This window comes from Platichthys flesus, chromosome 10 (assembly GCF_949316205.1).
Source record: "Platichthys flesus chromosome 10, fPlaFle2.1, whole genome shotgun sequence".
NCBI lineage: Eukaryota > Metazoa > Chordata > Actinopteri > Pleuronectiformes > Pleuronectidae > Platichthys > Platichthys flesus.
In genome coordinates, this window is record NC_084954.1 from 14,300,257 (window position 1) to 14,318,603 (window position 18,347).

The 18,347-nt window shown below is 43.6% G+C and overlaps 1 protein-coding gene across 2 annotated transcripts in view; it reads right to left on the minus strand.

Moving 5' to 3' along the window:
- Positions 1-18,347, minus strand: part of LOC133962255 (formin-like) — a 55,163-nt gene that overhangs the window by 3,726 nt on the left and 33,090 nt on the right. For both annotated transcript variants that reach the window (XM_062397784.1, XM_062397783.1), the window contains 9 exons: positions 17,959-18,020; positions 17,669-17,757; positions 16,703-16,832; positions 16,460-16,606; positions 16,284-16,343; positions 16,060-16,180; positions 10,020-10,112; positions 4,448-4,499; positions 208-357 (listed from right to left, as the gene is read on the minus strand). In XM_062397784.1, the coding sequence (XP_062253768.1) occupies positions 208-357; positions 4,448-4,499; positions 10,020-10,112; positions 16,060-16,180; positions 16,284-16,343; positions 16,460-16,606; positions 16,703-16,832; positions 17,669-17,757; positions 17,959-18,020 (904 nt within the window). The remainder of the gene's footprint in view (positions 1-207; positions 358-4,447; positions 4,500-10,019; positions 10,113-16,059; positions 16,181-16,283; positions 16,344-16,459; positions 16,607-16,702; positions 16,833-17,668; positions 17,758-17,958; positions 18,021-18,347) is intronic.

Consider the following 18,347-nt stretch of genomic DNA (forward strand, 5'->3'; position numbering starts at 1 on the left):
GAACACATCCTACAGCTGCTGCTCTACATTCAAAGAGCTTGATTGGTGTCTAGCTATCTAGGCTATAGGCTAAACTTGCTATTTTAACTGTGGAGACAGTGTCACCAAATCATCCTGTTAAGAATTGGGAAAATGACTGATCCCAGTACAGGTGTTAATGACCCTGGCAGGACATAGAAACATCAATCTCACAAGAATCCCACTCACCTCTCCTTGGAGATGATCTTGCTTTGTCTTATCCAGGTGTTCTTGAAGTCGTTGCAAAACTCGTACCAGAGCATAAAGACGTGACTCGGGGTCACCTCATTGTCCCCGGCTTTTGCCTTCACACCAAAGTAGCTCACCATCTCCCCGAAGCTGTGAAGAGAGACCGAGCAGATTCACAAATAATGTCGTCTGTATCACATATAAACAGACAATAATATCAGACAAAAGCTACTACGCACACACAAACACGCACACGCACACACACACACACACACACACACAAACACAGACACACACACTTAAGGATAGAGAGTCAGACAGAGGCCAGAAACAGAGCTGGAAGGAGAGCGTCCACCCTGCTGGGACACAGGGGAGAGCCAGTAGCGGCGGCTCCATTATCACATTGACCTCCACAGCCTGCAGGGGAAGACTGCAAGAGGAGACGGAGACAGCGGAGACCAGGCTGCTGTTCCCTCAGACACAGCAACTGACTGACACACACCCACTTTAAACTCACACCTACAGTTCCAGAAACATATTTACTGCCAGACAATTAAAAGATAAGAATATGATCAAGTATATATCCATTTGAGCTCAAACCACATCTGCGTGAATAAAATGCTTCTATGTTTTCAGGTTTTTTCTGTTTACGTGCCCAGACTGCAGCGCTGTCGTCGACCTGATTCAATTGTAACCAAACCTGAACTCTCTGTGAGTCTCTCAGCAGCGCACACCGGGCCTGAAAAGCAGCCTGCTGCTTCAGATTCCCTCCCTAACCCACACATGAAAGACATTTTCTGGCCGTGCCTGTCAGAGGCTTGATTAAAGGGGGCAATGATTCAAGGGATGATCCCTGTCCCATTGACACCCAGATAGGCTCTGACCTCCAGATGCTAGGTGGCTATTTTGCGAAGACATGTTCAATTCGTGAGAAATGGAGCAATATGGTGCCCAGACGGCATTCTAAAAGCTGAGGGGGAAAGAATGGCTTCTGCGCTTCACATTTCCCAGTGATGCGTCATTTTGCTGGGATGCTCAGCTAAAGATGCCGCTGACCATCCTGTACGCAACTGAAAAAATCTGAGGCTATCGGATGATTAGACGAGCTGCCCCGGTTAGCTTTGTTGCAGCCGGCCTGGTCCAACTTGATGAGCAGGGTCTCTTCTCCATCAGCTCCTCTCCTGACCCTGGGTCATCATGTCAGAGCGTACACAAATCAAGCCACAAACCTTTTCAGCCTCCTCAGCACATGCAACAAGCAGATACACAAAGCTTCACTCGAAACAGATGCAAACCTGCGCACGCATGCCTACAAAACATAAAACATAAACAAAATCAAGCAGAGCTAAGTTCGACTGCAAGCACGGAGCAATTACGCTCATGCACACATGTGCACACCAAGCTCCTACACTTCTGTAATCCGTGCTATGATGCCATTGCCGTGAGAGGGTTTACTGCGGCACCCACAGCCAGCATTCCTCACTGACAGCTATAAAGAAAGACGCATTACAAAATCATGAGCAGCCACGGAAATCAGGGAAATATTTGGACAGGCAGCGCCGCATTCCTCTGTTTCCCCAGTAAAAAGATTACAGGAGTAAACTGCGTGATGTTGGCCCAGTCAGCAGAGGCACCAGTCGTCATATAATGCCGGAGAAGAATAATACACCAACTAGCATGTATGAAACCATGAGTGCATGGTGACTGTGCAGGAGGCAGTTGGCCAAATGAAATTGAGCGTGATGTGGTGGAGGAGAACTTAATGAGACGGAACTGAGGACAGAACCAGAAAACCTCAGTGGAACCCAAACATGAAGCAGACAAATTAAGACTGCATGTTGAGGAAAAGGCCCGGGCAGCGTCATGCATGAGCCATCCCGCCCACAAAACAGACATCACAAATAGTGATTAACCAGAAATGAACTTGTTAGAGATGTCTCTCTCAGCAGGATGACACTGGTGTTTTACGGTCGAGCTCAGGGGAAGTGTCCCCCCATGCGGAGTGGGTTGGGCGATAGTTTAACATTATTGTTAGCTGAGTTGTAATGTGATCAGCATGTTGGTATTTTACGAGTCGTCCCGATTAACAATCTGGAGCAAAATGTGATTTAACATGAATAAAAAGGGTATTTTTTGTTGTTTTACACCTTTTATCTCATGCAATTCATCAGATAATGCCTAAAAGTGCATGTCTACAAAAATATAACTTAAGATGGTCAAATATTTTCAAAAATAAAAGCAGACATGAAAAAATTATGCCCGAATAAAAAAATCTTAAAATGGCACCACCATAATTAATAGGAAACACAAGTCTCAATAAATGGAGTCAGATCCGTTTTTTTATATGGCCCAGAATCCCTTTATCTGACCCGAGATTCAATTCCAAGTTTGGTGTTTGATGATAGAGCTGAAACTATTTGTCACCGTTTGTCACAATCAATGGTGGATAACTAATTGGAGGCTATTTTCAAGATCAATAATTTGAGTAATTTTCCAAGTTAAATTCTTAAGTGGTTGCAAATTTAATATCTTTGATGTGAAGATTATTGGTCGGAAAAAATGTGTCTGGAAAAAGTCCGGAGCATATTTCCTTACTTTCTCCCAATTTACAGAACAAAACAATAAACTTAGAAAATAATGAGCAGATGAATCATTACAATATTTGTAGCTCTGTTTGATGGTTGTAAATACTATGGAGACATTTTTTTCAGAGAAAAATAAAAGTACAGAGGTTTAAGACCCAGCCATAACTTCGGCTGATTCATACTCTGCCCCTCTCACTGCTGCTTAACTTTGATTCACAGGCAGCTCAGCTCCCCGTGAGGCTGAGGTATTAGGTAGCACTGACGATGTGTCCCTGTCTGTTTCCTTTATTAACACGCAGCCATAATGTTGCTGCTGCTGTTGTGTGTTTGTGCGACGATCCTCCATCCCGTGCAGATGTGAGGGCCCACCCAGGGCCCGGTGAGCCCACTGACGCCCATATTCATCAACGGCGTGTCACTTTTATGAGGTGGCTCTGTGGGAACCTGAGAAAGAGCCCCCCAACCACTTCTACCACCCCTCCCATCCAGTGCCAGCCAGCCAGCCACCCCCGCTCTCAGATGAGATTGCAGGTAAACTTCATTAAAAAGGCAAAGGTGCTGTCATTTGCGGTGCCCCTTTGATCAATACCCGCCCACCAAGCTCAACGCCTTCGTGACAGCGGTGTCACTCAGGCACAAAGGGGTGTGCACGCGCATGCAGACACACACATAAAACGTCACTCCAGTCCAGCAGACAGAGATATCAATGTAGCGTGAGGGAGGGGGTGAGGGACGAGGACAGACAGCGAGAGGTGCAGTCGCCCCTCAGTGACCCTCTCGGTTTTCAAGAAAGAGCAACATGAACCAGAACAGTTTGGAGCCTCGACTGAGTTATAGTGTTGTCCAACGCAATCAACATCCTAATTGTTTAGAGTATCCATTTTCTCGCGACCGGCGTCTTTCACTTTCTCCTTTTTATGCTTTCTCGTGATTTATTTTGGAAGTGGCAGGGTAACGACGTAAAGCAAACAATCCTGCTCTCTATCCAAACAAGGCAAAAATAATCTATTTCCCTTGTTTGTCTGCTCCACCATCTTTTTCCAATATGAAATGTTCCAGATATGATTTTGCTCTGGACAGTCGAGCTCGGCGGCTGCCAGTGTGTCTTACGCCTATAAATCAGATGCCTCTCAGAAAAGTCTCGGGAGTCTTCTGCACAAAACATGGCAGATAAGAATGATTGGAACTGCAGGGGAGGAAGCACAGGCTGTTCGGGCTTAAAATACAGTATGCTGCACATTAGGTATGAGCAGACATCCACTGCTGTTTCTGTTCAGTGTGGGCGTCTCGTTTATTTGTCTTCAGACAAATTACAAAAAGGAGTGAGGGTAGCTTGTATGCATCTAAAACGTTGAAGTACCTCCTTGTGCATTTATAAAAATGTGCTATAGTTCAATATAAATCACATCATCTCATCCCGAAGCAGTAGAACCATGATACAGAGAAGCCCCTGACTTAAACAGCTTCTACTTATCACTGTATACAAATGGTGAGCATCAGTGCCATCAGATACCAGCCCTTGTTATCTATGTGAAACACGCCATGTGATATTTTGTCTATGTAACACTTGCCCACAGTCTCCAGCTGAAGGACGATCCACAGGAATATTTCACTCTTTTTTTTCAGTCTGTACTTTGGTAAAGTTGGTTTCCTACCTTTTTTGTGCAGAAATGAGCTGCTCCTCTTCGGCCAAATGATCCTTTTGAGCTGCAGGAATAAAGAATTGTAAGATTAACACAGATTATAGGCACTTGGTGACATAGATAACTTTCTGTCGTGTCCGGTGACAGCTATAAATAACTGAGCACAGGTCTCCAGTGGAGTCCAGAGGGGGGCACTGTGTTTATTAGCCATTGTTAGAGTTGTCAAGTGAAGCAGATGTAGAAGAAGTGGTACAAGAAGAGGAAGAAGAAGAAGAAGAAGACTAAGAAGAAGAAGAAGAAGAAGAAGAGAAAGAGAAGAGGAAGAAGAGGAGGAAGAAGAAGAAGGGCTCTGGGTTGAGATGTCACCCACACAGTGAGCGTGTTCTCCAAGTGACAGTTAAGCACATTGTAAAGTTTGACATGCTTCTGTGCGTTGACGCATGAGAGCGTGAGGCTGTGACGCCTGGACTCGGGGAGCGGTGGTCTGTTTGCGGCGGTGCGTGTGTGTTTGTGTGTTTGTGTGTGTGTGGACATACATGTGCATGTTCTGAGCAGAGCAGGGTTGAGCAGAGAGGCTTGGGAACTGGAGGCTCCTGTGGACTCCTGCCATGTAAAAGTGTCTAAATGCAAGGCAGATGTGAGCGGCGGGCCAGGCCGAGGTGCAAGAATTTATCTAGGGCCAGAGAGAGCCTGTGATCTCAGATTTATTGCATTTTTCCAGATTCATCCTTTTTACAATGATGGGGGACCTTTCCTACTTGAAGATTTAAGAGCGGGAAGTCTCCAAAAAATTGTTCAAAGGCAGGTTTGGGGGTCTTCTGGGAGAAGGTGAGCTTGAGCCTCCGACCAACCACTCTTTTTACTTTTACATCTTTCTTTTTTTCACATGTATGTGGGCAAGGGGGCGTATTTTTAAATGTATGAAGTTAACCTAATGAAGTGGGGGGGCATGTCTGGGATTGAGGGAGTTGGGGGGACGAGGAGAGGGGCCGTGACCAATGGTGTTAGACTCAGTGGGGGTCAGGCTGGCGCCTGAGGTACCCCACTGGTGCGACTGTGCAGAGGTGGCACTGGAGCCGAGAGAGAGAGAGAGAGAGAGAGAGGGAGAGTGGCCCAGAGTGAGAGGATGTGTGAAGTTTCCTTTCCTCCGTCCTCTGTGTAAACATGAAACCAGTAGTCGCTAACTAGAAAGTTATGAGACGTGCATGCTGAGAGAGACAATAAATTAGGGCTTTAAAACTCTGAGACACTTTTACAAACCACTGCTTTACCCAGCAGCCTGATAACATGGAGAGTAATCTACAGGGGAATGCCAGGGATTTCCAGAGAGCATCCCTTTCATTTATCTGTAGCACCTCTATGTAGGACTGGTCTCTACGACTTCACCAAAAACAGGCTCCTGGGACAGCGGCTGTCTGCCAACTTTACACATGCCACGCAATTCAGTCATCTGAAGAAGTTGAATTTCTGTTGTTGGGATGTGACTCACAGACGACAAAAAAGGATGTGATGATACGCATAAGTTTCCTCGGAGAGCCAGAAAAATGAGACTTGCACAGGCTGAGATTAAAAGCAGGAATTTGTTTTCAATTAGTCAAGGCCTGTATTCAACGCGAAAAATATGCCCGTCAGAGTATCCCCAGAGGTTTCAAAGAGCTCCTACTAACAAGGGAAACAAAAATGTGGTTGATTAGACTCTGGAACTACCGCAGACAGATCAGGGAAAGTTATTTTTTCTTTTCTCATTTTATACGAGACCTTATAGTTCTGAATTAGAGAAGCAAATTAGTAGTGGAAATACAAAGCCACATTCCAAAGAGCCAGCGAGTTAACTGAGTGGAATACGAATATTTGAAAAGACACTTAGACAGAAACAAATGCGAGACAAAGGGCAAATTCCAGAGTGTACGTAGGACGAGGCCTTACAAGAGGAGGGTTCACTGGATTTCCTAAGTGTCCCCTGTTAGATCACACGGTCAAGTTTAAGAGGCAGAGCGCGGGGCGTTCAGGTTCACCTAAAGGCCTCCCCTCAGCCTGGGTCAGCGCTGCTCAGAAACACACCTCTAACCGAAAGGTTTGGTCTTTATCCCTTTCTTTCCTCCACAGTTAATTTCCAAAATCTAAAATCATGTGTCTAACACATGTATCCGTGGCCGAGCGTTTACCTGGGTGAGAAATTCACTCATTCACCAATGAGTCAGACTTTTTAAGAGCCACGGCCGCGCTTTGATGTGAGCACTGTTGCTGTGTTTTTGCCTTTTGAAGTCACGGAATCATCACGAACAATGATCACACACACGCCGCTCCTCCCTACGCACGGATAACAGCTCGAGGAATCCTGTTTATGAAAGAGAGGTTTACAAGACTTCCACTGGAGAGTTTATGTTCAAGATGTTGCCGTTGCGAAGGGATGCCATTTTGTGCTGTTAAAAAGTTTTCAGGTATTCTGCAATACTGACAAAAGCTCGAAGAAAAGCTTAGAGAAGCAGGAAACTTGAACAATGTCATGGCACATTTCCTATTCATGGGTAAATGACCACAGCACAGGAATTATATTGCAAACATGTACCACAAAATGTGTCTACAACAGGGGTGTCCAAACTTTTTATCCCGAGGGCCACATACAGAACAAAATTCGAAGGTCTGGGCCACTCACGCCGCCACCCCCCCCCTGTCCTGGAGCGGACCGTTGACAGTGCGCCTCAATTGCTTCGCTCAGGGCGGGGACTGTGGCGGCGTTCTGAGGGATAGCTGGCAGGTCAGGGGTGAGATTGGCGCCACCTAGAGTCTAAACTGAGAAGTACAATACAGTGGGCCATAGTCCATTACATTACACTTAATTTAGCTGAGGCTTTAATCCAAAGCAATTTACAATCAATGCATTCAAGGGTACCCGAGGGTACCAAATCCAAACAACAAGAATCAAGAAAGTACAATTTTTTCAATAATAGAGCAAAACTACAAAGTGCTATAAGTAAGAGCCATTTAAGTGCTACTAAATTGTTAGTTTCCAAAAAAAATTGTATTATTTTTAATTTTTTTTTTTTAGGCGGGCCAATTTAAAATGGATGGCGGACCGCAGATGGCCCGCGGGCCGTAGTTTGGACACCCCTGGTCTGCAACCTCCTTCTGCCATCATCAGACTGTTTTATTTATAAAATACTGTATCCCTTCACCAGTTCACCCCTTTAATGGAGGCTACTTGTTGCATGATAAGAGAACTTGAGTTGAAAATCCACACTGTGTAAAAACTTCAGTTTTTTACCCCAAAAAAAGACAGAAAGATTTGTTTCAGGATGGCTTTAGGTCTACTTTGTCAGAGTTTTTTTTGTCTTGCTACAATATAATCATATATACAAATTGAAATAATATTTTTACTTTATTGTCATTTCTTTTATATAATGTCACAAAATAGTGGAAAACGGCCATTAGAGACCAAGATCTTCAAGATCGATCTATCGGTCAAAACTTAACAATACTATTGTTTGAGCACAAATATCTTTCAGGAGCCATTATAAAATTAACTCTGGATTATGAGGAGACCTCACTTTTTGCATTATTTCTATGTAAAAAAAAAAATGTTTGTCCCACGGGTCTTCGTTCTTGGGGGTATTTCTTTTTTAATTATACTTCGTTTGAGCCCAACAAATAAATGTCCATTCGCTTCCACTTTATTAAGCTGGAGGCCGCAAACAACTCAAATCTGAACAAAACTATTGGGATGTTTATATATCCAAATAGCAGGAGCAATAGGGACGACGCTGCAGAGACTCAGTCCAAAAGCAACATTTTCAGAATCAAATCAACAGCAGGCGATAGACTGAGTAACTGAGACAAACCCAGGTCATCAAACACCCGTCCAGATGCAGCAACACGTTGGTTTACATTCAACATGTGCACTGGTGATGCTGCGATTTAAAAACAGACAGTGATCCACCTCTGTGGATCGGAGAAGTGTGCACGGCAGCTGGAGGATACAGAATAGAGAGAAAACCATGGCGCGGGCCTGCAGGTCATGCTCGTTTGCCTCCGCCTCTTTTTGGTGACATTTTTACTGTATATTCACCAACTATATCTAATGATGTGACACTGGCGAACATGGACTTCTTAATGGCATCTACTGGAACACAAAGGAGGGTTTGTGTATAATAGAAACTGAGGTGAAACAAGCGTATGGGAGTCTAACGCACAGCGCGGCTCATCACTTGAATATTAAGTGAGCTATGACTCGTGTGTACACAGTCACCTTCAGGGAGGAATCTACCATTGTGTTTCTTGGTATTCTCACCACACGAAGATGCAGTTTCTTTCCAGTGAGAAGGAATACATTAGGATATATTTTAAAATGATGTCATGAGTGAAATGCCGGCTACTACAACTGCAGTATAGATTAGGGAAGGAAGAAAGCAGGACATGGCTTGTGTCTGGGTCAGAAAGGGGACAAACGGTGAGTGTGTGTCGGGGGAGGCTGCGCTCCAGTCCCGGTGGTCCCCAGGCCTGGTCCACTGAGGCCGGGCAGTCTTTACAAGGCCGCAGTCAGAGATGTCCTGCTAGCTTTATGGCAGCTAAGAGTCCATGGGAGCCGTGTTAGAGGCAATGTGATCCCTTCTACGGGCCTGTAGACTGCTGTCCTCATGCTGTCCTACGGCGCACTGAGACGCCCTCTCTCAGCAAGAACACAAACACACACACATGCACTAAGAGACAGACAGATCCTGTGCCACCAGGCTGACTGCCTGACATGGCACAAAAAACCATAATTATACCTTCCTCTTTTTAAAGAGTGTCTGGGTGAAAACAGAGCTTTTCTAGATCTGTAAGCTCAGTTTCATGACGTTCCCCTCGGCTGTCCGACTCAATGTGTCATCTTTGAAGTCAGTGAGAATTCTCTTAACAACTTTACATGAATCAGACCAGCTTAAAAGAAAGACTGACGGCAAACATCTATCATATGACTTGAGTCCATGTCACTGTCTTTGATTCAAAGGGAGTGGGAGAAGATTAATCAACTCATCCCTTACCTTGACTGACACAAGTTGAATTGTCTCAGTTGGGGGGAGGGGTAGAAAGTGTTTTGTGACAATCAGGGGAAGATGAGCTACTCTACAGATGTTAAAACTTCTTGCGGGAAACTTAACACCCTGTGTTGAAATCTCTGTGGTGTCTCCACCAAGGAGGTTATGTTTTCACCCCGTCCCTTGGTTGTTTGTTTGTTTGTTATTGTCAGCAAGATTATGCAAAAACTGCAGAACGAATTTCCATGAAACTTGGTGGAAGGATAGGACGTTGCAAACGTTAACCCTCATTACATTTTGGTGTTGATCTGGATAAAGGATCGAGGAGTTTTATTTTTTTTACAAATCTGTCATATTACAAGGACAGATATTTATTACTGTAAGCTATTTGCAGCAGCTTCATTGAATTTAATATAATATATATATTGTAAAATCCTACATATTTAAATTGTTACATCTTTATGGACTAAATCGGCAAAGTGCAAACATGATATAGCCAGTACATCATATGTGGACTAATGTTTCACTAATGACCATGGAAAAAAAGGAGGAATCTTGGCTTCACTCACCTGCAGCGATAAATCCCTCCATCTTCTGCTGGAAGGGCTGCAGGGTTTCCTCTGATGAGTTATCACACACCTTCTGCACATCTTTCTCACAGGCTGCAGGAGAGAACAGAGCAGAGAGCGGACACACATGATTAATTACTGAACAAGCGCAGACAAAAAGGGAAGAGAGGACTAAAAGTTGTGGGAGAAAATTAACCAAACATTTTAAATGTAAAAGTAATTCAAGGATATATTTCAAATTGAGTAAATATATAATAATGTGATGTCACGTTTCATCAAGATGTGGTGAAGAATACAGCGAGAGCATGTGAAACCGGCCTGGGTTGTCTTTTATGCAAGAATTGATTATTATAGCTAAATAATATATAACTGTATAATCTGTTATTCCCAAAACATATTTTAGAAATAGAAAATCATATGAATTCACCTGAGGTGGAAACAGAGTGCGCTTTCAATTGTTTTGTCAAACATGAAGTTGTTTTATTTATCTATTATTTTACTTAGGTAGTTAGACTTCAGTCAGTCCACAGTTTATTCACAGTGGACAATAAAGTTGTGTAGTATTGTATCCTTTGTTGTGTGTATATGTGAGTGCAGCAGATGTGTTTGCTGTTTTGTGGATGGGTTTTTCTCCGCCGTGCCAAATGAATCAACACACACGAGCTCAGAGGAAACAGACGTGACTGAGCACGTTCCAGCCGAACCTTCCCCGTTTCCTCTCATCTGCAATACCGGGTTACTACACACAGACGCCTGGTGAAAGAACTTTGGCCCATTCTTGCAACCTGTAAGTCATTAATGGCGGCAATAAATACCTTAACTTGCTTATGACTGCATTGCTAAATTGTTCCGCAACACAACAAGAGCATTAACAGGTCTGGCCGCTGTCTCACTTCACTGCGTTGCTGCTTTTAGATCTGAGCTTGGCTCTCACATGTTCGCATGCGGAGCCGCTGCACCTGCAGCTCGGTAAACGCGCTCTATGACATCTTTTTACATCTTTTATTTATTGGATGTCTTAATAAATCAGACGGGAAACACGAGGCCCGAGCATTAAAAGTGAAGAGTAACTACGTACAGCCTCGCCGTCTGGATTCCAGGACGCTCTTTAAACCGAAGGACAGTCAAAATAAAAAAAAATTGAAATAAGCAACCGTACAAACATGACAACAAAAATATCCTGTTTGGACAAACTACATTTCCTGTTACCAGAAATCCCCCAACTCAAGAGGACCCATTAAAACAGTGTTTAAAAGAGCAAGTCTACAATTTAGAGGCGGCTCTCTTCCAAATGTGGTCCAGACAGCGAAGGCCACAAGGAGGAAGCCCACAAAAACACAGCAGCTGTAAAGAATAAAAAAACTAAAAGCTCTGGTTTGAAACATTGTCTTGGAGTGATGATACATTTTTTGGAGATGTGCATTCAGAGACAGAATTCCCCTGTATCAGGCTCCATGCACAACTGTAGGACTTTGGGACCTTTACTAGTTTTTTGTTGCCACAGTTGAAGTTAAAAAGTGTGTGCATGGAGTAGTGTAGGTTAAAACACATTTCGAATTATATTAGAGGCTAATTAAAAAAAAATATGATTATTTATATTTTGTTATTTAATAGCTTTAACAGATTAAGTAACATGCTGCATTCGTCTGTGTGCAAATCTCCACCCTTCTGTCTGCCTAGAAGATCAGGCGTACCTATTATAATTAATAATAAAATTATAACCATATTAACAATAGTTATGGCTGATCAATGTGTATCATATTTTCATCAGTTATATCTCCATTGTGGATATCTACACCTTGATTTTATCTGCTGAGTTGAACAACATTAAACTTTCTAATTGCATAATAAACATAGTCAATAACAAATCTAATTAGCATTAAATTATCAGAGTAATTGTTATGATTTGCCATGTATGTGAACACATACTAGGAATTTGACTCCGGTGTAATTGGGCTCAGTGAACTTACACATATAGAAAAACAAATACAAACTGCAAGAAATAAGCGAATAAACAACTACTATGTGCAAACTAAAACACAAAATTACATATATATATATATATTAAATAATATAAAGAAATAAAAAAATAAATGTATATACAATTCTTAAGGATAAAATCATTTCAAATATCTATTACAAATATCAAACCATAAAAAATGTCTCCCCTATATTTGTGAACTGCCAAAATTCTGACCAGTGATTTCAGTAATGTGGCGGCTTCTGTATTCGTGGCAGAGATCAAGTTGGAAACACAAGGCTGTTTGCTGCTGGTGGCACAGTTTCTACCCTCAGACACTGTGTCCAGTCATGTAGCCACAGGGGACGGGTTTCCCACCACAGACAGACGGGATAATGATGGGAGACAGAGCTCCGATCTTTAATGGCCTTCCACTGTTACTACACGGGGAAAACAGATGCGATTACAGACGATGGACTCAGCATTTTTACAGCTGGGGAGCTAAAGGGTCAAGATATCATTTCCACTATTGACATTTATTCGAATAACTGAACCAAGATAATGGATTTGTGCTTGGCTGTAAATCGCTTGTTAAACCAGCCTCCTGATGGACATTAACTGATTGACCGAAAAGTGTTTTATGGACGACGATAAACCAGCAGAACTAAAAGAAACGTGATCTTGGATTTGAGCAAAATAGTCCGACAAGAACCACAGGAAGAGGAGGTCACACTGTGAGGACGAATAGATTATCAGAGCTGATATCTTGAGGCGCTCGAGCATCGACTGTACATCTCCGAGGGGGAACAGCAGAAGACGTCATCACTGACGAGCCGATTTTGCACAATATGAGGGGACGAGGGGGGTGGTGGAGCCGACAGGAAGGATAACAAACAAGAGAGCCAGACTTCTAATCCAGGACTTACCCAGTGTGGTTAACTTTGATGTCAATATGTGCTTAAGATTCTTACTGCTGCGAACAAGAGCGACTGCTGGGGCAAACCAAAACAATACACAACTGTGTTTGGGGAGCCTGCGGATCACCGCAAGATTTATATGATGAATGTTCACATCTCATAAATGGGGCTGTGAAGGCCCTTCACCTCCAGTCAGTCAACCTCTGGATCGTGATGACGCATAAACACTGACGGAGGAAACCAATGACAACAACTGCAGGGTAGGAGAGACGGAAGAATAAATAATACACAGGTGATCACTCTTCTTTTTGCTACTTCTTGTTACCTTCACCAAAGAGGTTATGTTATTTGTTATGTTACTTGGTGGGTTTATTTGATGGTAAGCAAGATTAAACAAACACTATGAAATGGATCACCCTGACACTATGTGGAAAGATGGGACATAGGCTTTTTTTTTTTTTTTTTACGAGTTTTGTTAATGTTAGACTGGACTTTGTTTTGGGACATTTTCAGTGTATATAATTCATTGATCTTCATAAAAACAAATTGATGGAGGAATGCACACGACTGAGTGACTAGTTAAAAGAACTTATCTCAACAACGACTGATCCCAAATCTACGAATGCCTGTACAAAGACAGACCTGTTAATCCCTGCTGTAAACAACATTTTCCGGGAGCTTTGGAAAATATTTGCCATTTTATCAGAGGTTAAAACAGTACAGTGTTCCAGCGCTCAGTTATTTATACCTGGAAAGTGAAGTCTCTCTTATCCCCAATTATCTTCGTTTCCCAGCAGACCGTCAGACATCCAGCTCTGCTTTCTACTGGGATGAAGTCTACTGTTACCCCCTGGTGAGGTCAGCCAAGAGTCTGCCTTAGTAGGAAAAGGTAAGACCTCCCCTCCACTTTGTGCTCCTCATAAATCAAACTGTTTACCATCAGACCCGGAAGACTTGATCAGATTTGAATGCAGGGAGCATCGAAATCACTCTGGTGCTTGACAGGATGATTATTGCTATGATTAAAATCAAGCTTATGCATTTATTCAGCATGTGATTTTTCTGTAAAGATACAGTCAGATTTGATTAAATTGTTTGAATAAATTTGAAAAAAGTTTGAGTCCGACCATTCTTCCGTCATAATTTGCCATTATAGATTATATTATATATATATATTTGTCGATATTCTGGCCTTGTTCTGTCAGACGGCCGGTGGCGGCACCTCAGCCTGCCGACTTCACACATGGCCCTTTTAGCGTAGCCTCTGTCGTAAAACGGAGCTCAGGGTAAAGGCCCTGCCTGAACCTGACATTAAAGGCCATTAAAAATCAGGACACTGTCTGATTTGCCACAGCGATGAATGCCTGACCCGGGCCAGGTCTTCTGTGAAACACTAAACTCCCCTGAGCAGCAAATGAGCTCTGACTGTTTCTTTTTATTTGATCCTATTTCATTCGGTAGCGTCACTCCCTCTCTGTCAGGTCCAATTACGTGGCTGTTAAAGGGATCTTTATGTAGATACTCACTGGTCTTAAAGGGTTAACCTGTGCGTGCAACTTCAAGTAGGATCAGTAACTCCTCGTGTTGAAGCTGTACACAATCTTAAAGAGAATCTTCAGTTTTGGAGACTGACTGCAACACTATACATGATTTGAGACGTAAACAGACTCTTTATGGGAGCTGAGAGTCCTACAGTAGGTTTAGGTCCTTATGGCCTCCCACTCATCCCTCTCAGAGAGCACGGGGAGAGGTCATCACCCTCTCCCCAAACAGGAAGCCCCCTCTAAAGAGGATCATGTTTCTACATAAGCCAGTGAAGGAGAGGGCAGGCGAGCTGCTGGGGAGCCGCTCCTGAGCATCACTGGCGTCCAGACGCTGCAGACACACGTTCAGGAAAATGCAGAAAAGTCCAAACTTCAGTGTCAACACGAGCGATACAGTGCACAGATTTGAACGTGAGCGAGACCCACGGATCCACAATGAGATATTACGTCTGAGGAGAGGGTGAGAGAAGAGCGATGGATTTCTGACTGCTGGCACAGAGTCTCCTGACCTTTGACCTAAGGCTGGAGGGCAAGACGCAGCCAACCACTGCAGTCGCCACCTCTGGATTAGGTGAGAGGCAGACGGTCCGGCGAGCCTCGGTGAAATCAAAGTGTGACCGAGTGTGTGAGCTTCTCAGAATTGTACACAGTGTGGATGGAAGTGATCTGTGTTGGAGTTATAATTAAGACCAGTTGCTTTCTTTAGGCTGGTTTATAATAGCCAGGCATAAATATTTATCCCTGGCGGCTAGAGAGGATAAAAATGGTGGGAGTCATAGGTGCAGCTCAGCACATCTACAATCCAACACTCGCCCTGTGATGCTAATCCCCTAGAGGACTACCGTGCCAGACTGTGCCGCAGCAGAGATCAAATACAAGGGCCCTTATGTTGCATTTATTGTCTTCGGGTCTTCCTTAGGAAAAGCCTTAATAAATGAGTGACAGCTTGAGGTAGGTCTGGGTGCTTTTGTAGACTCTTTGTATTTTTCCCCCGGGTCAGAGAGGAGAGGGCTTTAACAGCGATCTAAAAAACGTCGGGGAGAGCCGTGGAGCAAATCTAATTGCTTTCATATGCCGTATTATTGGTTGATTTAAATAACCACAGACACCAGGGGCACTGGGGGGCATCGCCTTTAACCTCCGCATGGCCCTGGCCAAGACTGACTGGCTGGCTGGCTAGGTCACGCCAGTCGATCGGCGCCCCCCGACACTTTGAGCACAGAGCACAAGAAAAGTGTGTTTGTCAGCTAGTTGCCACTCTGACGTTCCCTTTGTGAGCTGCCATTTGATTTTCGGGGCTCTTCACGACTGAATGAGCATGTGTCTTCGGCTGGAAAGAGGAGAAGTTGTGGCGTTATGATGACATGGCTGATGCAAAGTCTGGAAACGAGGAAAAGCTGCCTCAGGCCAGCAAGGGTCTTGAACCCACCCACAACCTGCTCTGCTCAGGGTAATAGGATGTACATTTACATTTAAAGTGCTCTGGTGAAAGATGGAAGTGTATACAATTACACTGACTGATTTACAATGGAAGTACGATGCCCTAAACAAAAAAATGCAATGAGGCATGCAGGTTAAGCGTTCATACACACAGTTAACATTAGAATAATATGTCCTACTGGTTAGATCTCTCTTCAGCTTCCTGAGGTCCTTTGTGATGTCTTCAAATTTAACCTGAGCAGCCTGTAAGCAATCCTGAGGCTCCGACAGAGGGAACACACTCTTGTCTGTGCCGGCGTTCTGAAAACAAAAAAAAAAACACAATTATAAAAGTGTAGGAGCCCCGAGAAGAAGAGGTTTTAGGGTGTTTTGAGTTTTGCTCATTCTGTTTGACACGACTTACCTTGTCGAAGTTTCTGAGGTAGTATAAAACCACATAATCCACCAGATTCATACGATTGTCCTGAGGGAACAAATAAATAATGACGAACACACACCTTCGTTCTATTCTGCTGTTATTTACTGGGAAATGATGGTAGTTTGGTAAAATTGTTATCTTAAATATATAAGAGGTGTTACTCTGCTCTTGACGTCCTTTAGTTTGGGAAGGATCTCGAGTCCGAAGCCATCAGCCTGACCTCTCGTCCTGTTCCCTCCATTCATATAGTTCCCGAAGGCCAGAACAAGACCTATAATATCTCGCAGACTGTTGTTCTCTAGCAGCTCCTGACACAGAAACACACACGCACACACTCTGGGTTACTAAACCCTCATGGAAGTTAATTTAATTTTTCCGTTGGTTTGCTGATATGTTGTTCTTACTTTGCTGACATTGGAGATTTTCTCCGACTTGCGACGGACGGAGGCGATGGTATCGAGGAACATTGACTGGAAGATGATGCAGCGGGCCCGGCCAGCAAAGTCAGGAATCTGGGAGAGCTCGTAGAGAAACCTGGAAAACAAAAAGGGGAGGTGGAGGAGGAGGCCGGGGTGTGATGTGTCATGACAAAATTAAACAAAACGTCTAACAGGAAGAACTATTTTGGGGCCTTGGCAGGCAGAGCTTCCCCACGCTGGGGCGACTGAGTCAAAGTCTGCGTTCACAGGCAGTGAGAGGCAGCCGATAGTCATGAGCGGTGCTGCTCGGCTGGGTTTGAAAGGTCCACAGGGTCGGGTGGAGGGAAAGCTGCGAGCGGCGCACAGAGACTGATCAAAGGTAGCTCTGTCCTGATGCAGGACGACTTATGTAAACAGTGCCGTGTCGGAGGGGAGCGGAGCGGTAACATCCTGTGTGATTAGACACTGAGTAGGGATGACTCAGGCAGCCGTAGTGACAGCTCTGGTCAAACATGGAAATAGGAAGGCCAGGCTGAGCGGCACCGCTGGGTCCAGGCCTCGTTAACGGGCCCGAACTACTTGACCCTGACAGGAACTACTGAACTACTGAAGCAATGTTCATTAAATGTCAGAAGATTTTTTCGAGAAATTGAGGAAATGGCAAATGGAACCTCAACGTGTAAATGTTTGGCTTTTTTTCCAATGTCAAATGTTTCTTTCTAGCACAAAAATGACAATTTGTATAATTTAGGCCTTGAAGAAATTTATTTTATCGCATGTCATCTGTAAAATCTGACAAACATGTTTATCAATTTATTCAACAAATTTTTATGGATGCAAGTTCACTGCACAGCAGTAAACTTAATACCTGAACTCACTGTAATTTCTCTGAAATACAATAAAGTTTATACACAAAATGAATGTGGGAGCTGTTGGTGAAAGGGATCTTACTGTTCAGGTTTGTCCAACAGCTTGACTTCCTCTTCTTTTGACTTTTCATAATGTCTCATTATCTTCTCCATCTCATCACTGGTGGCTCTCTGTCAACAGACACACAACATGGTCCACAGTTAAAGTGTCTGGACAGACACAGACAAACATGTGCACACAGTAAAAATCAAAGCAAAATGCTCATTAAATTGATTTGCAACAATAATAAGCCAGATACTTTACTTTGAATTAGCCACAACAATAGTTTTCATATCCCAGCGTCATCCTTCTTACTTTTCCTTCATACTCACATTTTCATATAATGCTTCAATGGTCTCCAGATCCACCACAGAGTGGTCCACAGTGAGAACAGCTGGAACAGACGGTTATTCATTATAAACAGTAAGTCTTAGAACTGGATATAATCTTAGCCAAAGCATGCTGCCTCTAAAGTGCTGCCAGTGCTTGAAGGACAAATTTGTTTTCCTGATGAGGGAAGAAAACATATGATAATATTCATGCAATTGTGTTGATTATTGCTTAACAGAAAATCACATTTGAGGTCAACTGTACCACAACATACTTTATGTTGTATCAGAATGAAAAAGTAGCGACCAAACCCCCAATAAGAGCAATTTGAGCTAAACCATGTGTCCATTCCATTCACATCTACATTGCACCACCTGGGCCAGAAACCACA